Genomic DNA, 15,300 nt, shown 5'->3' with positions numbered 1-15,300 from the left:
ATGGTGGCCTCATAGAATGAGTTTGGGAGTGTTCCTCCCTCTACTATATTTTGGAAGAGTTTGAGAAGGATAGGTGTTAGCTCTTCTCTAAATGTTTGATAGAATTCGCCTGTGAAGCCATCTGGTCCTGGGCTTTTGTTTGTTGGAAGATTTTTAATCACAGTTTCAATTTCAGTGCTTGTGATTGGTCTGTTCATATTTTCTATTTCTTCCTGATTCAGTCTTGGCAGTTTGTGCATTTCTAAGAATTTGTCCATTTCTTCCAGATTGTCCATTTTATTGGCATAGAGTTGCTTGTAGTAATCTCTCATGATCTTTTTTATTTCTGCAGTGTCAGTTGTTACCTCTCCTTTTTCATTTCTAATTCTATTGATTTGAGTCTTCTCCCTTTTTTTCTTGATGAGTCTGGCTAGTGGTTTATCTATTTTGTTTATCTTCTCAAAGAACCAGCTTTTAGTTTTATTGATCTTTGCTATTGTTTCCTTCATTTCTTTTTCATTTATTTCTGATCTGATTTTTATGATTTCTTTCCTTCTGCTAGCTTTGGGGTTTTTTTGTTCTTCTTTCTCTAATTGCTTGAGGTGCACGGTTAGGTTGTTTATTCGAGATGATTCCTGCTTCTTAAGGTGGGCTTGTATTGCTATAAACTTCCCTCTTAGAACTGCTTTTGCTGCATCCCATAGGTTTTGAGTCGTTGTGTCTCCATTGTCATTCGTTTCTAGGTATTTTTTTATTTCCTCTTTGATTTCTTCAGTGATCACTTCATTATTAAGTAGTGTATTGTTTAGCCTCCATGTGTTTGTATTTTTTACAGATCTTTTCCTGTAATTGATATCTAGTCTCATGGCATTGTGGTCGGAAAAGGTACTTGATACAATTTCAGTTTTGTTAAATTTACCAAGGCTTGATTTGTGACCCAAGATATGATCTATCCTGGAGAATGTTCCATGAGCACTTGAGAAAAATGTGTATTCTGTTGTTTTTGGATGGAGTGTCCTATAAATATCAATTAAGTCCATCTTGTTTAATGTATCATTTGAAGCTTGTGTTTCCTTATTTATTTTCATTGTGGATGATCTGTCCATGGGTGAAAGTGGGGTGTTGAAGTCCCCTACTATGAATGTGTTACTGTCGATTTCCCCTTTTATGGCTGTTAGTATTTGCCTTATGTATTGAGGTGCTCCTATGTTGGGTGCATAAATATTTACAATTGTTATATCTTCTTCTTGGATCGATCCCTTAATCATTATGTAGTGTCCTTCTTTGTCTCTTCTAATAGTCCTTATTTTAAAGTCTATTTTGTCTGATACGAGAATTGCTACTCCAGCTTTCTTTTGTTTTCCATTTGCATGGAATATTTTTTTCCATCCCCTTACTTTCAGTCTGTATGTGTCTCTAGGTCTGAAGTGGGTCTCTTGTAGACAGCATATATAAGGGTCTTGTTTTTGTATCCATTCAGCCAATCTGTGTCTTTTGGTGGGAGCATTTAGTCCATTTACATTTAAGGTAATTATCAATATGTATGTTCCTATTCCCATTTTCTAAATTGTTTTGGGTTCGTTATTATAGGTCTTTTCCTTCTCTTGTGTTTCTTGCCTAGAGAAGATCCTTTAGCATTTGTTGTAAAGCTGGTTTGGTGGTGCTGAACTCTCAGCTTTTGCTTGTCTGTAAAGGTTTTAATTTCTCCATCAAATCTGAATGAGATCCTTGCTGGGTAGAGTAGTCTTGGCTGCAGGTTTTTCTCCTTCATCACTTTCAGTATGTCCTGCCACTCCCTTCTGGCTTGTAGGGTTTCTGCTGAGAGATCAGCTATTAACCTTATGGAGATTCCCTTGTGTGTTATTTGTTGTTTTTCCCTTGCTGCTTTTAATATGTTTTCTTTGTATTTAATTTTTTACAGTTTGATTAATATGTGTCTTGGCGTATTTCTCCTTGGATTTATCCTGTATGGGACTCTCTGTGCTTCCTGGACTTGATTAACTATTTCCTTTCCCATATTAGGGAAGTTTTCAACTATAATCTCTTCAAATATTTTCTCAGTCCCTTTCTTTTTCTCTTCTTCTTCTGGAACCCATATAATTCGAATGTTGGTGCGTTTAATGTTGTCCCAGAGGTCTCTGAGACTGTCCTCAGTTCTTTTCATTCTTTATTCTGCTCTGCAGTAGTTCTTTCCACTATTTTATCTTCCAGGTCACTTATCCGTTCTTCTGCCTCAGTTATTCTGCTATTGATCCCATCTAGAGTACTTTTAATTTCATTTATTGTGTTGTTCATCGTTGCTTGTTTCATCTTTACTTCTTCTAGGTCCTTGTTAACTGTTTCTTGCATTTTGTCCATTCTATTTCCAAGATTTCAGATCATCCTTACTATCATTATTCTGAATTCTTTTTCAGGTAGACTGCCTATTTCCTCTTCATTTGTTGGGTCTGGTGCATTTTAATTTGCTCCTTTATCTGCTCTGTGTTTTTCTGTCTTCTCATTTTGCTTATCTTACTGTGTTTGGGGTCTCCTTTTTGCAGACTGCAGGTTCGTAGTTCCCGTTGTTTTTGATGTCTGTCTCCAGTGGCTAAGGTTGGTTCAGTGGGTTGTGTAGGCTTCCTGGTGGAGGGGACTAGTGCCAGTGTTGTGGTGGATGAGGCTGGATCTTGTCTCTGTAGTGGGCAGGTTCACGTCTGGTGGTGTGTTTTGGGGTGTCTGTGGCCTTATGATTTTAGGCAGTCTCTCTGCTAATGGGTGGGGTTGTGTTCCTGTGTTGCTAGTTGTTTGGCATAGATTGTCTAGCACTGTGGCTTGCTGGTCGTTGAGTGAAGCTGGGTGCTGGTGTTAAGATGGAGGTCTCTGGGAGATTTTCGCTGTTTGATATTATGTGGAGCTGGGAGGTCTCTTGTTGACCAGTGTCCTGAAGTTGGCTCTCCTACGTCAGAGGCAGAGCCCTGACTCCTGGCTGGAGCAGCAAGAGCCTTTCATCCACACGGCTCAGAATAAAAGGGAGAAAAAGTAGAGGGAATTAGTAGAAGTATGAGGAAAGAAAGAAAGGAGGAGGGAAGGAAGGAAGAAAGAAAGAAGGAAAGAAAGGAGGGAGGGAGGAAGGAAGGAAGGAGGGAAAGAAGGAAAAAAGAAAGAAGATACAGTAAAAATAAAAGTATAATAAAATTGAATTAAAAAATTCTTATTTAGAAAAAAAAAGGGACAGATAGAACCTTAGGACAAATGTTGGAAGCAAAGCTATACAGACAAAATCTTACACAGAAGCATACACATACACCCTCACTAAAAGAGGTAAAGGGGGAAAAATTATAAATCTTGCTGTCAGAGACCACCTCCTCAATTTCGGATGATTCGTTGTCTAAAGGAGGGAAGGAAGGAAGGAAAGAAAGAAAGAACGAAGGTAAAGTATAATAACATTATTAAAATTAAAATTGATTATTAAGAAAAAAATTTTTTAAAAAAACCATGGACGGATAGAACCCTAGGACAAATGGTGGAAGCAAGACTATACAGACAAGATCTCACACAAAAACATACACATACACATTCACAGAAAGAGGAAAAGGGAAAAAAATCATAGATCTTGCTCCTAAAGTCCACCTCCTGTATATCAAGTTGATTGTGGAGCTTTAATCCGCTGCTTCTGAGGCTGCTGGGAGAGATTTCCCTTTCTCTTCTTTGTGCTCACAGGGGCTCAGCTTTGGATTTGGCCCTGCCTCTGCGTGTAGGTCGCTGGAGGGCGTCTGTTCTTTGCTCAGACAGGACGGGGTTAAAGGAGCCGCTGATTCGGGGGCTCTGGCGCACTCAGGCCGGCGGGGAGGGAGGGGCACGGAGTGCGGGGCGGGCCTGCGGCGGCAAAGTCTAGCGTGACTTTGCACCAGCCTGAGGCCCGCCGTGCGTTCTCCCTGGGAAGTTGTCCCTGGATCCCGGGAACCTGGCAGTGGCGGGCTGCACAGGCTCCGCGGAAGAGGGGTGTGGAGAGTGACCTGTGCTCGCACACAGGCCCCTTGGTGGCGGCGGCAGCAGCAGCCTTAGCGTCTCCCGCCCGTCTCTGGGGTTCGCGCTTTTAGCCGCGGCTCGCGCCCGTCTCTGGAGTTCCTTTAAGCAGCGCTCTTAAACCCCTCTCCTCACGCACCAGGAAACAAAGAGGGAAGAAAAAGTCTCTTGCGTCTTCGGTAGGTGCAGACTTTTCCCCGGACTCCCTCCCGGCTAGCTGTGGTGCACTAACCCCTTCAGGCTATGTTCAAGCCGCCAACCCTCTCCCTGCGCTTGGTCCGAAACCGAAACCCAAGCCTCAGAGCCTCAGCTCGCAGCCCCGCCCGCCCCGGCGGGTGAGCAGACAAGCCTCTCGGGCTGGTGAGTGCCGGTCGGCACCGATCCTCTGTGCGGGAATCTCCCCGCTTTGCCCTCCGCACCCGTTGCTGTGCTCTCCTCCGCGGCTTCGAAGCTCCCCCCTCGGCCTCCCGCAGTCTCCGCCCGCGAAGGGGCTTCCTAGTGTGTGGAAACTTTTCTTCCTTCACAGCTCCCTCCCACTGGTGCAGGTGCCGTCCCTATTCTTTTGTCTCTGTTTTTTCTTTTTTTTTTTTTTTCTTTTGCCCTACCCAGGTACGTGGGGAGTTTCTTGCCGTTTGGGAGGTCTGAGGTCTTCTGCCAGCATTCAGTAGGTGTTCTGTAGGAGTTGTTCCACGTGTAGATGTATTTCTGGTGTATCTGTGGGGAGGAAGGTGATCTCCGCGTCTTACTCTTCCGCCATCTTCAAGGTCCCCCTACCATGAGGTTTTGATAAAACAATCTTGTATATATACACAGACTGCTATAAGTCGCAGGTCTATTAATTTCAAATGCTTTTCCAATATTCCCCATTTGTACTCTCCTCTCTTCACAGTTGCTGGTTTTGATATATTTGTGTGTGGATGATATCCTACCTTTACTGTGTGTTTGCCTTTACTAGTGAGCTTTTCCATTCGTAGTTTTCTTGTTTCTAGTTGTGGGCTTTTTTTTTTTCACCTAGACAAGTTCCTTTAGCATTTGTTATAAAGCTGGTTTTGTGGTGCTGGATTCTCTTAGCTTTTGCTTGTCTGTAAAGCTTTTGATTTCTCCATCGAATCTGAACAAGAACCTTGCTGGGTAGAGTATTCTTGGTTGTAAGTTTTTTCCTTTCATCACTTTAAATATATCCTGGCACTCCCTTCTGGCCTGCAGAGTTTCTACTGAAAAATCAACTGATAACCTTATGGGAATTCCCTTGTATGTTATTTATTGCTTTTCCCTTGTTGCTTTTAATATTTTGTCTGTCTTTAATTTTTGTCAGTTTGACTAATATGTGTCTCAGCTTGTTCCTCCTTGTGTTTATCCAGTATGGGACTCTCTGCACTTCCTGGACTTGAGTGTTTCCTTTCCCATTTTAGGGAAGTTTTTGGCTCTTCTCTCTTTTTTAAAAAATTTATTTATTTATTTTTGGCTGCATTGGGTCTTTGTTGCTGAGCCTGGGCTTTCTGTAGTTGTGGCGAGCAGCGGCTACTCTTCGTCACGGTGTACAGGCTTCTCATTGCGGTGGCTTGTTGTAGAGCATGGGCTCTAGGCACATGGGCTTCAGTAGTTGTGGCATGCAGGCTCAGTAGTTGTGGCACATGGGCTTAGTTGCTCCACGGCATGTGGGCTCTTCCCGGACCAGGACTCTGGTCCCCTACATTGGCAGGCAGATTCTTAACCACTGCACCACCAGGGAAGTCCCTTATCTCTTCAAATATTTTCTCAGGCCCTTTGTCTCTCTCTCCTACTTCTGGGACTCCTATAATGCAAATGTTGGTGGCATTTAATGTTGTCCCAGAGGTCTCAGACTGTCATTTCTTTTCATTCTTCTTTTTTAATTCCGTTCTGCAGCAGTGATTTCCACCATTCTGTCTTCCAGCTACTTGTTGGTTCTTCTGCCTCTATTATTCTGCTGTTGATTCCTGATAGTATATTTTTCATTTCAGTTATTGTTCATCTGTTCTTTAAAATTTCTTGTATCTTCTTGGTCTGTGCCTCCATTCTTTTTCCACCATCTTGGATCATCTTTACTATCATTATTCTGAATTCTTTTTCAGGCAGATTGCCTATCTCCACTTCACTTAGTTGTTCTTCTAGAGTTTTATCTTCTTCCTTCATCTGCAACATATTTCTCTTCCATCTCATTTTGTCTAACTTTGTGTTTATGGTCTCCATTCCACAGGCTGCAGATTGTACTTCTTGCATCTGGTTTCTGCCCCCTGGTGGGTGGGGTTGGTGCAGGGGCTTGTGGAGGCCTTTCTGATGGACAGGGACATGTCAAAAAGTGACTGTGGGCTCAGGATGACTTTAGGCAGCCCGTCTGTTGATGGGTGGGGCTGTGTTCCCACCCTGTTGGCTGTTTAGCCTGAGGCATCCCAGCACTGGAGCCTGAAGGCTGTTGGGTGGGGACAGGTCTTGGTGCCAAAATGGTGACCTCCAGGAGAGCGCATGCTGAGGAATATTCCCTGGGGGCTCCCCCACCAGTGTCCTTGCCCCTGCAGTGGATCACAGCTGACCCCTGCCTCCCCAAGAGACCCTCCGAGACCCACAGGCAGGTCAGGCCCAGGCTCCTGTGGAGTCACTGCTTTGCCCTGGGTCCCGGTGCACATGCTACCTTGTGTGCGCCCTCCAGGAGTCGAGTCTCTGTTTCCCCCAGTCCTGTGGAGCTCCTGAAATCAAGCCCCACTGGCCTTCAAAGCCCAATGCTCTGGGGGCTCTTCCTCTTGATGCCAGACCCCCAGGCTGAGGAGCCTGCCATGGGGATCAGAACTCTTCTGTGGGAGAGCCTCTGTGATGTGATTAGTTTCCAGTTTGTGGGTCACCCAGTCGGCAGGTATGGATTTGGTTGTATCACAAAAGTGCCCCTCCTACCATCTTGTTATGGCTTCTTCTTTGCCTCTGGATGTAGAATATCTTTTTTGATAGGTTCCAGTCTTTTTTGTTAATGGTTGTTGAGAAGTAATTGATTTTGGTGTTTTCATGAGAGGAGGTGAGCTCAAGTCCTTCTACTCTGCCATCTTGTCCTCCTGCTTTATGCTATTAAAGGAGCATGAAGCACTGATGATTTCACGTGTTAAAACCACCTCGCATTCCTAGGATTCAACCCACTTATTAATAGTACCCTTTTATTGTGTATTATAAAAAACAAGATTTTCTCTTTGTTTAGGATTTTTGCACTTACATTATGTAGGGATTTTGATCTGTAATTTTCTTTGTACTTAATGTCTTCATCTATCTTGATATCAAGGTAATACAGGCCTTATTATACACAATACCTCAGAAAGTATACTCTCCTTTTCAGCCTTCTGCAAGGGTTTGTGTAAGACTGGTATTATTCCTTTCCTACGTGCTAAGTGGAATTCACCAGTGAAGTTGTCTGGTCCTTTTGTGAGAATGTTATTTATGACTTCAGTTCATGAACTACTTACATATTTTGCTTTTCTTGTAACAGATTTGTATGTTTCAGGGAATTGGTATATTTTATCTAAGTTGTTGAATATATCCCCTTATTCTAATGCCTTTTATGATCTTTAGTAATATCCCATCTTTTATGCCTGATGTTGGTAGTTTTTGTCTTTTTTTTTTTTTAACATCTTTATTGGTGTATAATTGCTTTACAATGGTGTGTTTTGTCTTTTCTATTTTTTTCCTTGATTCAGTTTGTTTTCCTTGATTTTTTTTCCCCCTTGTTTAATTGCTTTTCACTATTTCCTTTCATTTCCTCTTCTTTTTATGGCTTCTTAAATTGGAACCTTAGGTTATTGACTTTAGGCCTTTCTTGCTTTCTATATGAATATTTAAAGGTATAAATAATCTGAGTGCTGTTTAACTGCATGCCAGAAATTGAGATACTATTTTCTTTCATTATTATTTCAAAATATTTTCTAGTTTCCATGTGATTTCTTATAGGCCTTTTCTGCGTGTTGGTTTTGATTTTAATTCTGCTATGGTCTTTAAAAATCTTTCAAAATTTGTTTTATAGCCCTGGGTATGGTTTATCTTGATGGATGTTTTATATGTACTTGAAAAAAAAATGTATGTACTGCAGTTAGGTGCAGTGACCTGTAAGTTTCGTTTTGGTTATAGTGGTTCAGATCTTGTATGGCTTTGCTGATTTTTTTTAATGGTCTAATAAGTGTGTAAAAAATCTTCAAGTCTGTAGATTTGTCCATTTCTCATTTTAGTTCCCTCTTTTTGTTTCATTTATTTTGGAGCCTTTATTAGATACATATACATTTGTAATTGTTACATCTGCTGATCCTTGTCATAAAATGTCTTTGTATCTAAGAGTGCTCTATTTTGTAAAGTCTTTTTGTCTGTTTAGCCATTCCAGCTTTCTTAGGCTTTGCATGATATTTGTATGATACGTCTTTTCCTACCCTTTTTCTTTTGCTTACTTGTATTTAAAACATATCCCTTGTTGACAGCATGTAGTTGAACCTTGCTTTTTATATTCTCTGCCAATCTCTGCCTTTTGATTTTAGGGGAGTGCACTTCCACATAATATACTTACTGAAACCGGGTATATTTGCAATTGCTTTTGTTGGGGGAGGTCTCATGTATTTTGTTCATCTCTTTGTCCTTTTCTGTGTTCTTTCGGGTAGATCAAATATGTTTTGGTATTACACTTCCATGCCTCTGGCTGGCTTTTAGCTGCTGCTTTTCAGTCCAGGCCTTTGGTCTTTCCCGTGTCTGTATCCTTAAGAGATCTGCCAGGGATATGGGCAACCTCACTCCGGACTGATCCCAAATATCCTACCTTTTCAAATTTGGCTTTTTCTTGATTGGACGTTCTCTTGGTTGCTGTAGACCTTTGTTTTTCAGAACTCCTATGAAGTCATTTTCACTACTCTCTACTTGTTTATAATGTTTTCGTGGCAGGAGCAGAGGCTTGGAGCTTCCTAGCCCACCATCTTGCTGCCGTCACTCTCTCCGTCCTTAATTCCTTACTGTTTTCCTTTCAGGAGCCGGGAATCACAATGAGGTGGAGACTCTTCATGAAACAGGAGTCAGACTCCTTTCATTGGGAGAGCTTTCGTGCTGGTACATCAAGAAACACGTTGTGAGCAAATTAACCAGAAGTCAGGACTCCGTGATAAGTATTCACAGAAAGAATTCTCAGTCCCCCAAACAACATAACTCCCCTGCAGGAGTGTCCATTCAGGCTTCTGTGGAAGACAGCTGTTTAATGACTCTTCTAGAGGATCATTCTAATGTTATTGAAAATCAAGAATTTCCAACTGGGAGAGCTCAGAATTCCTGGAATAAACTCTATCTGAATGGGACTCAGAATTATCAGAGAAGTTGTAAGCTGACTCCAGTGAAAAACAAGTTCTGTATATTTGTTCCATGTGCTAATATTTTCAGTTGTATCTCTCCTCACCTCGATGATGACACGGTGTACAAAAGAGAGAAAGCTCACGGCAACAGAGAGTGTGGTAGAGATCTCTTAAAGGCATCACCTCTGGCCCCGTACAGTATCATTCAAACTGGACCGAAAACCTACCAGTGTAATGAACGTGAGAAAGGATTCCGTGACCATACCAGCCTTGAACTTCATCAGCAGGTACACTTGGGCAGGAAGTCCCCTACATACAGGATACATGAGAAGGGCAGTGGTTACAGCTCAGCTAGTCCCATTCAACAGAGTGTCCTCCCAGGGAAGAAACGCTATTGGTGTCACGAGTGCGGGAAGGGCTTCAGTCAGAGCTCAAACCTGCAGACTCACCAGAGAGTCCACACAGGGGAGAAGCCCTATTCATGCCACGAGTGCGGGAAGAGCTTTAATCAGACCTCACACCTGTACGCCCACCTGCCCATTCACACCGGAGAGAAGCCCTACAGATGCGAGAGCTGCGGGAAGGGCTTCAGTCGTAGCACAGACCTCAACATCCACTGCAGAGTCCACACGGGAGAGAAACCATATAAGTGTGAGGTGTGCGGGAAGGGCTTCACCCAGAGGTCCCACCTTCAGGCCCACGAAAGAATCCACACTGGAGAGAAACCATACAAGTGTGCAGATTGTGGGAAACGCTTCAGCTGTAGCTCAAATCTTCACACGCACCAGCGCGTCCACACTGAGGAGAAACCCTACAGATGTGAGGAGTGCGGCAAGTGCTTCAGCCTGAGCTTCAACCTTCACAGTCACCAGCGCGTCCACACGGGAGAGAAACCCTACAAATGTGAGGAGTGCGGGAAGGGTTTTAGTTCGGCCTCAAGCTTCCAGAGCCACCAGAGGGTTCACACGGGAGAGAAGCCGTTTCGATGCAGTGTGTGTGGGAAGGGCTTCAGCCAGAGTTCCTATTTCCAAGCCCATCAGAGAGTCCACACTGGAGAAAAGCCCTACAAGTGTGAGGTGTGTGGGAAGCGCTTCAATTGGAGCCTGAATCTTCACAACCATCAGAGGGTCCACACGGGAGAGAAACCCTATAAGTGCGAGGAGTGCGGGAAGGGCTTCAGTCAGGCCTCGAACCTTCAAGCTCATCAGAGTGTCCACACGGGGGAAAAGCCCTTCAAATGTGATGCGTGTCAGAAGCGATTCAGTCAGGCCTCCCATCTTCAAGCCCATCAGAGAGTCCACACGGGAGAGAAGCCATATAAATGTGATACATGTGGTAAGGCCTTCAGCCAGAGGTCGAATCTCCAAGTCCATCAGATAATTCACACTGGAGAGAAACCATTCAAATGCGAGGAGTGTGGGAAAGAGTTCAGCTGGAGCGCCGGGCTCAGTGCTCATCAGAGGGTCCACACGGGAGAGAAACCCTATACGTGTCAGCAGTGCGGTAAGGGCTTCAGCCAGGCCTCACATTTCCACACCCATCAGAGGGTCCACACCGGAGAGAGGCCTTACATATGTGATATATGTTGCAAGGGCTTCAGCCAGAGGTCACATCTTGTTTACCATCAGAGGGTCCACACTGGAGGGAACCTGTAGAATTGGAAGGTGAGGCATGGCCTCCAGCTAATCCACGTCTTCATCTCTATTGGAAAGTCTGTGCTCGTAGTTGTGGGAAGTTCCTGCAGAACTTGGAAACATGAAGGAATCTTCATGGGAAAGAAGTTCTGTAAAATGCTGTGTTTTTAAAGATCCAGTTGGGAGGTGAACTCTTTATACTAACATCAGGTTTCACAGAGGAAGGAAAACGTATTCTATAAATATGGTCAGTGGTTATACCAGAGCTCTGAATGCCCCGATTCTCAAGATGTGACACAAGAGAAGAATCATTGGCATCTACCGTACATGAAGGTTATGGGCAGGACTTGAACAAAAGTATAATGATGGACAAACAATAGATGTCAACTGCAGTGTACCCTCCACATAGGGAGGGCTGTTTTTCACCATTCTGTCTCTACTGTGTAGAACTGTGCTTGGTTCCTAATAGGTGCCTGGCAATTACTGAACCAAGGGGAGGAAATCCCTCTAATTAGGACAAATATTTGAAAATTCTGGTTGGCTTCCTATCCTAAATTCATAACATACTCAAGAAGAATCCTGCAAGTCGCCTTAATAAGATTGTACTTCAATTAATATTTCCTGAAATCAGAGTCATATAATAGCCATCCACAATAGTTTTGAATGGCTGCCACCCTCCATCCAGCTTCAGTTATATGTACAGAATCACCCATTGTGTGCAGTGTAATATTTAGCATCATTAGTTTGTATTTTATAGACTGAAAGACTTTTTTAATCTAATAACATACTGCAACTTATATGATTGGAAATTTTGAACACTAATTAATTCCTTAGGGTTTTACTGTAACTCTGAAAGTGTTAAAAGTAGTTACTAGTAACAAAAAGTTTCTTAGTAAACTTGAATTGTTAATAATCAGTTTCTTTGCATTATTTCCATTCAGGCTCAGGTCACATTGCCTTTTCTATTCATGGTCCTTCATCCAGACCTCTTTAAGCAGGAGCTTTGGCAGAAACCAAGGATATTAATTTTGTCACATTCCACCCCCATTGTTCCCCCTCTAAAAATGGGGTGGGGTAGACAAAAAACCTCTTGGATTTTGATTGAGATTTCATTAAAGTTATCAGTTTAGATTAACTGTCATATACACAGCATTCTGTGTTCAACACCTATTAGTAGGAGTGAACATTTGCTGGTCAATAGGTATCAAAATAGTCTGCCCTGGCAAATCCTAGCATTAGAGGTTTTGCTTAGGAGATTATAGCAACAGTAAGGAAGATTGTACACAAAGATGTTTATACTGAATTTTTTAAAAAGGAAGTATCAGCAAAATATTTACATAAATATATTCTAATATATAGCCATGAAAAAATATGATATAGATGTATAATGACCCGAAAAAATTCGTCATCCACGAAAAAACTAGGTTAGAGACTTCCTGGTATAATTCAAGTAATAAGGGGATGTGTACCTGAAGATGTGATTATGTGCATAGCACTAATAGGTGGAAAGACATATTTTTTTTTTTGTCTGTGTTGGGTCTTCGTTGCTGTGTGTGGGCTTTCTCTAGTTGTGGTGAGCAGGGGCTACTCTTTGTCGCGGTGCACAGGCTTCTCATTGCAGTGGCTTTTGTTGTTGTGGAGCATGGGCTCTAGGCTCAGTAGTTGCAGCACGCGGGTTCAGTAGTTGTGGCTCTCAGGCTCTAGAGCACAGGCTCAGTAGCTGTGGCACACAGGCTTAGTTGCTCTGCGGCATGTGGGATCTTCCCGGACCAGGGATCGAACCCATGTCCCATGCATTGGCAGGCGGATTCTCAATCACTGTGCCGGGAGGGAAGTCCCAGGTGGAAAGATATTAATATACCACCTGGTTTACTCTGGCATAGAGGGTTCGGATGATTTTTCTTTACCTTTTTGAAAAATTATTTACAGTGGCCATTATCCATTTTACCAAAGCAGTAAAACTGGGACAATAAAATAAATGAAAATCCCTTACAGCTAAATCTTAACTGCTCTATCTCATGGCCTGTAAACTTGTGTTACGGATGTACATAAAGCATGTTCACCATTGCATTATTGGTAATAGCACACGTTGCATTCATCGGTTGGATCTGACAAAAATAATTTGTGGCTTAGCCATTCTGTGGAATACTATGCAGAATCAAATGAGAAAAGATAAGTTCATAGTTACCGACATTAGTAGATATCCAGAATATGCTGAGGAAAGTGGGCAGAGACATAGAATTTTTTATGAAATGATATCTAAATTTACTGTGATGCCCTCCCTTTAAAAGTAACCAGATCATAGCCATACATACAATAATATCATACATGTATGTCATTTTATATATATATATATATATATATATATATATATATATATATAAGAGATACCTAAGGGCATTATAGTAATTTTTTTTTTTTTTTTGGCTGCACCTCATGGCTTGCAGGATCTTAGTTCCCTGACCAGGGATGGAACCTGGGCCACTGGCAGTAAAAGTGTGGAGTCCTAACCACTGGACCACCAGGGAATTACCCATTACAGTAAATTTTTAATTTTTTGAAATGCTTCTATTAGAGTGTTTTAGCTCATTCTAAACACTCAGAAAAGATGTAAGAATAATAGAATTCCTTTATATCCTTTGGGTATCTAATGTGATTACAAGCAGACCTGTTTATCTAGTACCTGAACTGAGAACCCAGACAGCCTTGGCTTGTCTTTACAAATCGGTGTGGCCTCCAGCATGACAACTTCATACTAACTGGACACTATGTGGTGGCTCAAAAGTCTGCCAAGAAAAACCAGCGGAAGTACCATGGCCTTTGCTAATCTAACCTTGGAAGTAACAGTCAGTCTGCCAGTCAGTCTATTGAGACAGTCATAAAAGCCTATCCAGGAGCAAGGGGAGGGGACCTGAACCCTACTTCATGAGAGGAGTGTCAAAGAATTTGCAAACCTATTTTAAGACTGCCATACATTGCTATGATATTTTCTAATCTACAGTTTATTCAGATTCCACAGTTGTCCCAATATATATATTGGTAGCATTTTTTTTTCCTATATCAGGATCTACTCTTAAGGTGTGTCATAACCTGCATTTGATTGTCATGTTTGTTTAGTCTTTAATTCTGGATCAGTTCCACAGCCTTTCTTTGTCTTCCATGAAACTGGTAATTTTGAAGAACACAAGCTAATGTGTAGGGTGTCCCTAAATGGGGGGTTTGACTCATCATGATTAGATTCAGGTTAACTGTGGCATGAGTGTTCCATGAATGATGCATACTTCTCAGTGCATTAGAACAGGAAAGATGTATTTGTTTCATTGGTGATGGTGGCTTTGATCACTTGGATACACTGATAATTACTAGATTTCTCCACAGTAAAATTGCTGTTTGCCTTTGAAATTAATAACTAATTTGTGGGGAAATCTTGGAGACTGTGTAATAACTGCTTCATCATAACCTTCACCTACTAGTCTTAACATTCGTGGATATTCTTCTGTGAATCAGTTATTACTGTCATGATTGCAAAAGGATGACTTTCTTGCTCCATCATCCCTTCTGTATTTAGCAATTGGCTTTCTACTGTTAGAAGAGCTTTGCCTTCTCCCCCACGTCTCTTTCTCTATCATCAGTATGAACTCTTGTTTTCTGGTACAATAAGGTTGGGTTTATCTTGTATATTGCCTGCTGCGACCACAGATTCTATAGAGCCCTGAATCCTTTGGGGAAACCAAGACCTAGGGGCTGTATGTTCTCCTTGTTACTGGGATAGCAATCCTTCATGTATATGTGTGTGTGTAAAATACTGATAGCTTCCACTTCAAGTAACTATTGCTTTCTGGTCTTTCCCTATTCCATATTTAGGTCTTCAATAGTTGGAAGTAGGCTCCCAGTCATCAATCTGCTTACTCATTTGTTCAGTCCTCCAATATGCAGCAAGTAGCTTTAGAGTTGCTAAATAATGTCACTGCAAAACACACACCTGGCTCTGTTCAGGAATTTTTCTTTTACAGGTCTTTTTAGATCATATGTAGAGATGAAGTACTCTGTTTAAAAGTTACGTCACCTAGTTCTTTTTATCCCCGTTCAACCCAATTATATGATTCATTTGAAATAAAGTTAGATTCTTTTTTATGTTTATAGTCTCTTTCAGGTTCCCATCCCTCCCATCTTTTGATTTACAAAAATTGGGAAGTGGATTAAATTAAGGTGAAACTAGAATTCCCTAATATATTTCATTTGCATTGATTCCTTAGATATTTAAAATATTCTATTTACCTCCTTGGAAATACACAGTAAGTGCTTTTCACTGTTCCACATCCTTCATGAAATTAATCTTTAATGACTGCATTATATTCCTTTGAGTA

At 41.9% G+C, this 15,300-nt stretch overlaps 1 protein-coding gene across 10 annotated transcripts in view; it reads left to right on the top strand.

Moving 5' to 3' along the window:
- Positions 1-14,897, top strand: part of ZNF235 (zinc finger protein 235) — an 82,640-nt gene extending 67,743 nt beyond the window's left edge. For all 10 annotated transcript variants that reach the window (XM_019932940.3, XM_019932942.3, XM_033846375.2 and 7 more), the window contains one exon: positions 8,985-14,897. In XM_019932940.3, the coding sequence (XP_019788499.2) occupies positions 8,985-10,954 (1,970 nt within the window). In that variant the 3' untranslated portion in view covers positions 10,955-14,897. The remainder of the gene's footprint in view (positions 1-8,984) is intronic.
- The last annotated feature ends 403 nt before the right edge of the window (positions 14,898-15,300 follow it).

The sequence above is a fragment of the Tursiops truncatus genome, chromosome 19 (assembly GCF_011762595.2).
Source record: "Tursiops truncatus isolate mTurTru1 chromosome 19, mTurTru1.mat.Y, whole genome shotgun sequence".
In the NCBI taxonomy this organism is placed as follows: Eukaryota; Metazoa; Chordata; class Mammalia; order Artiodactyla; family Delphinidae; genus Tursiops; species Tursiops truncatus.
The sequence above is the reverse complement of the archived record's forward strand: the minus strand, read 5'-3'. Positions and strand labels throughout refer to the sequence as shown.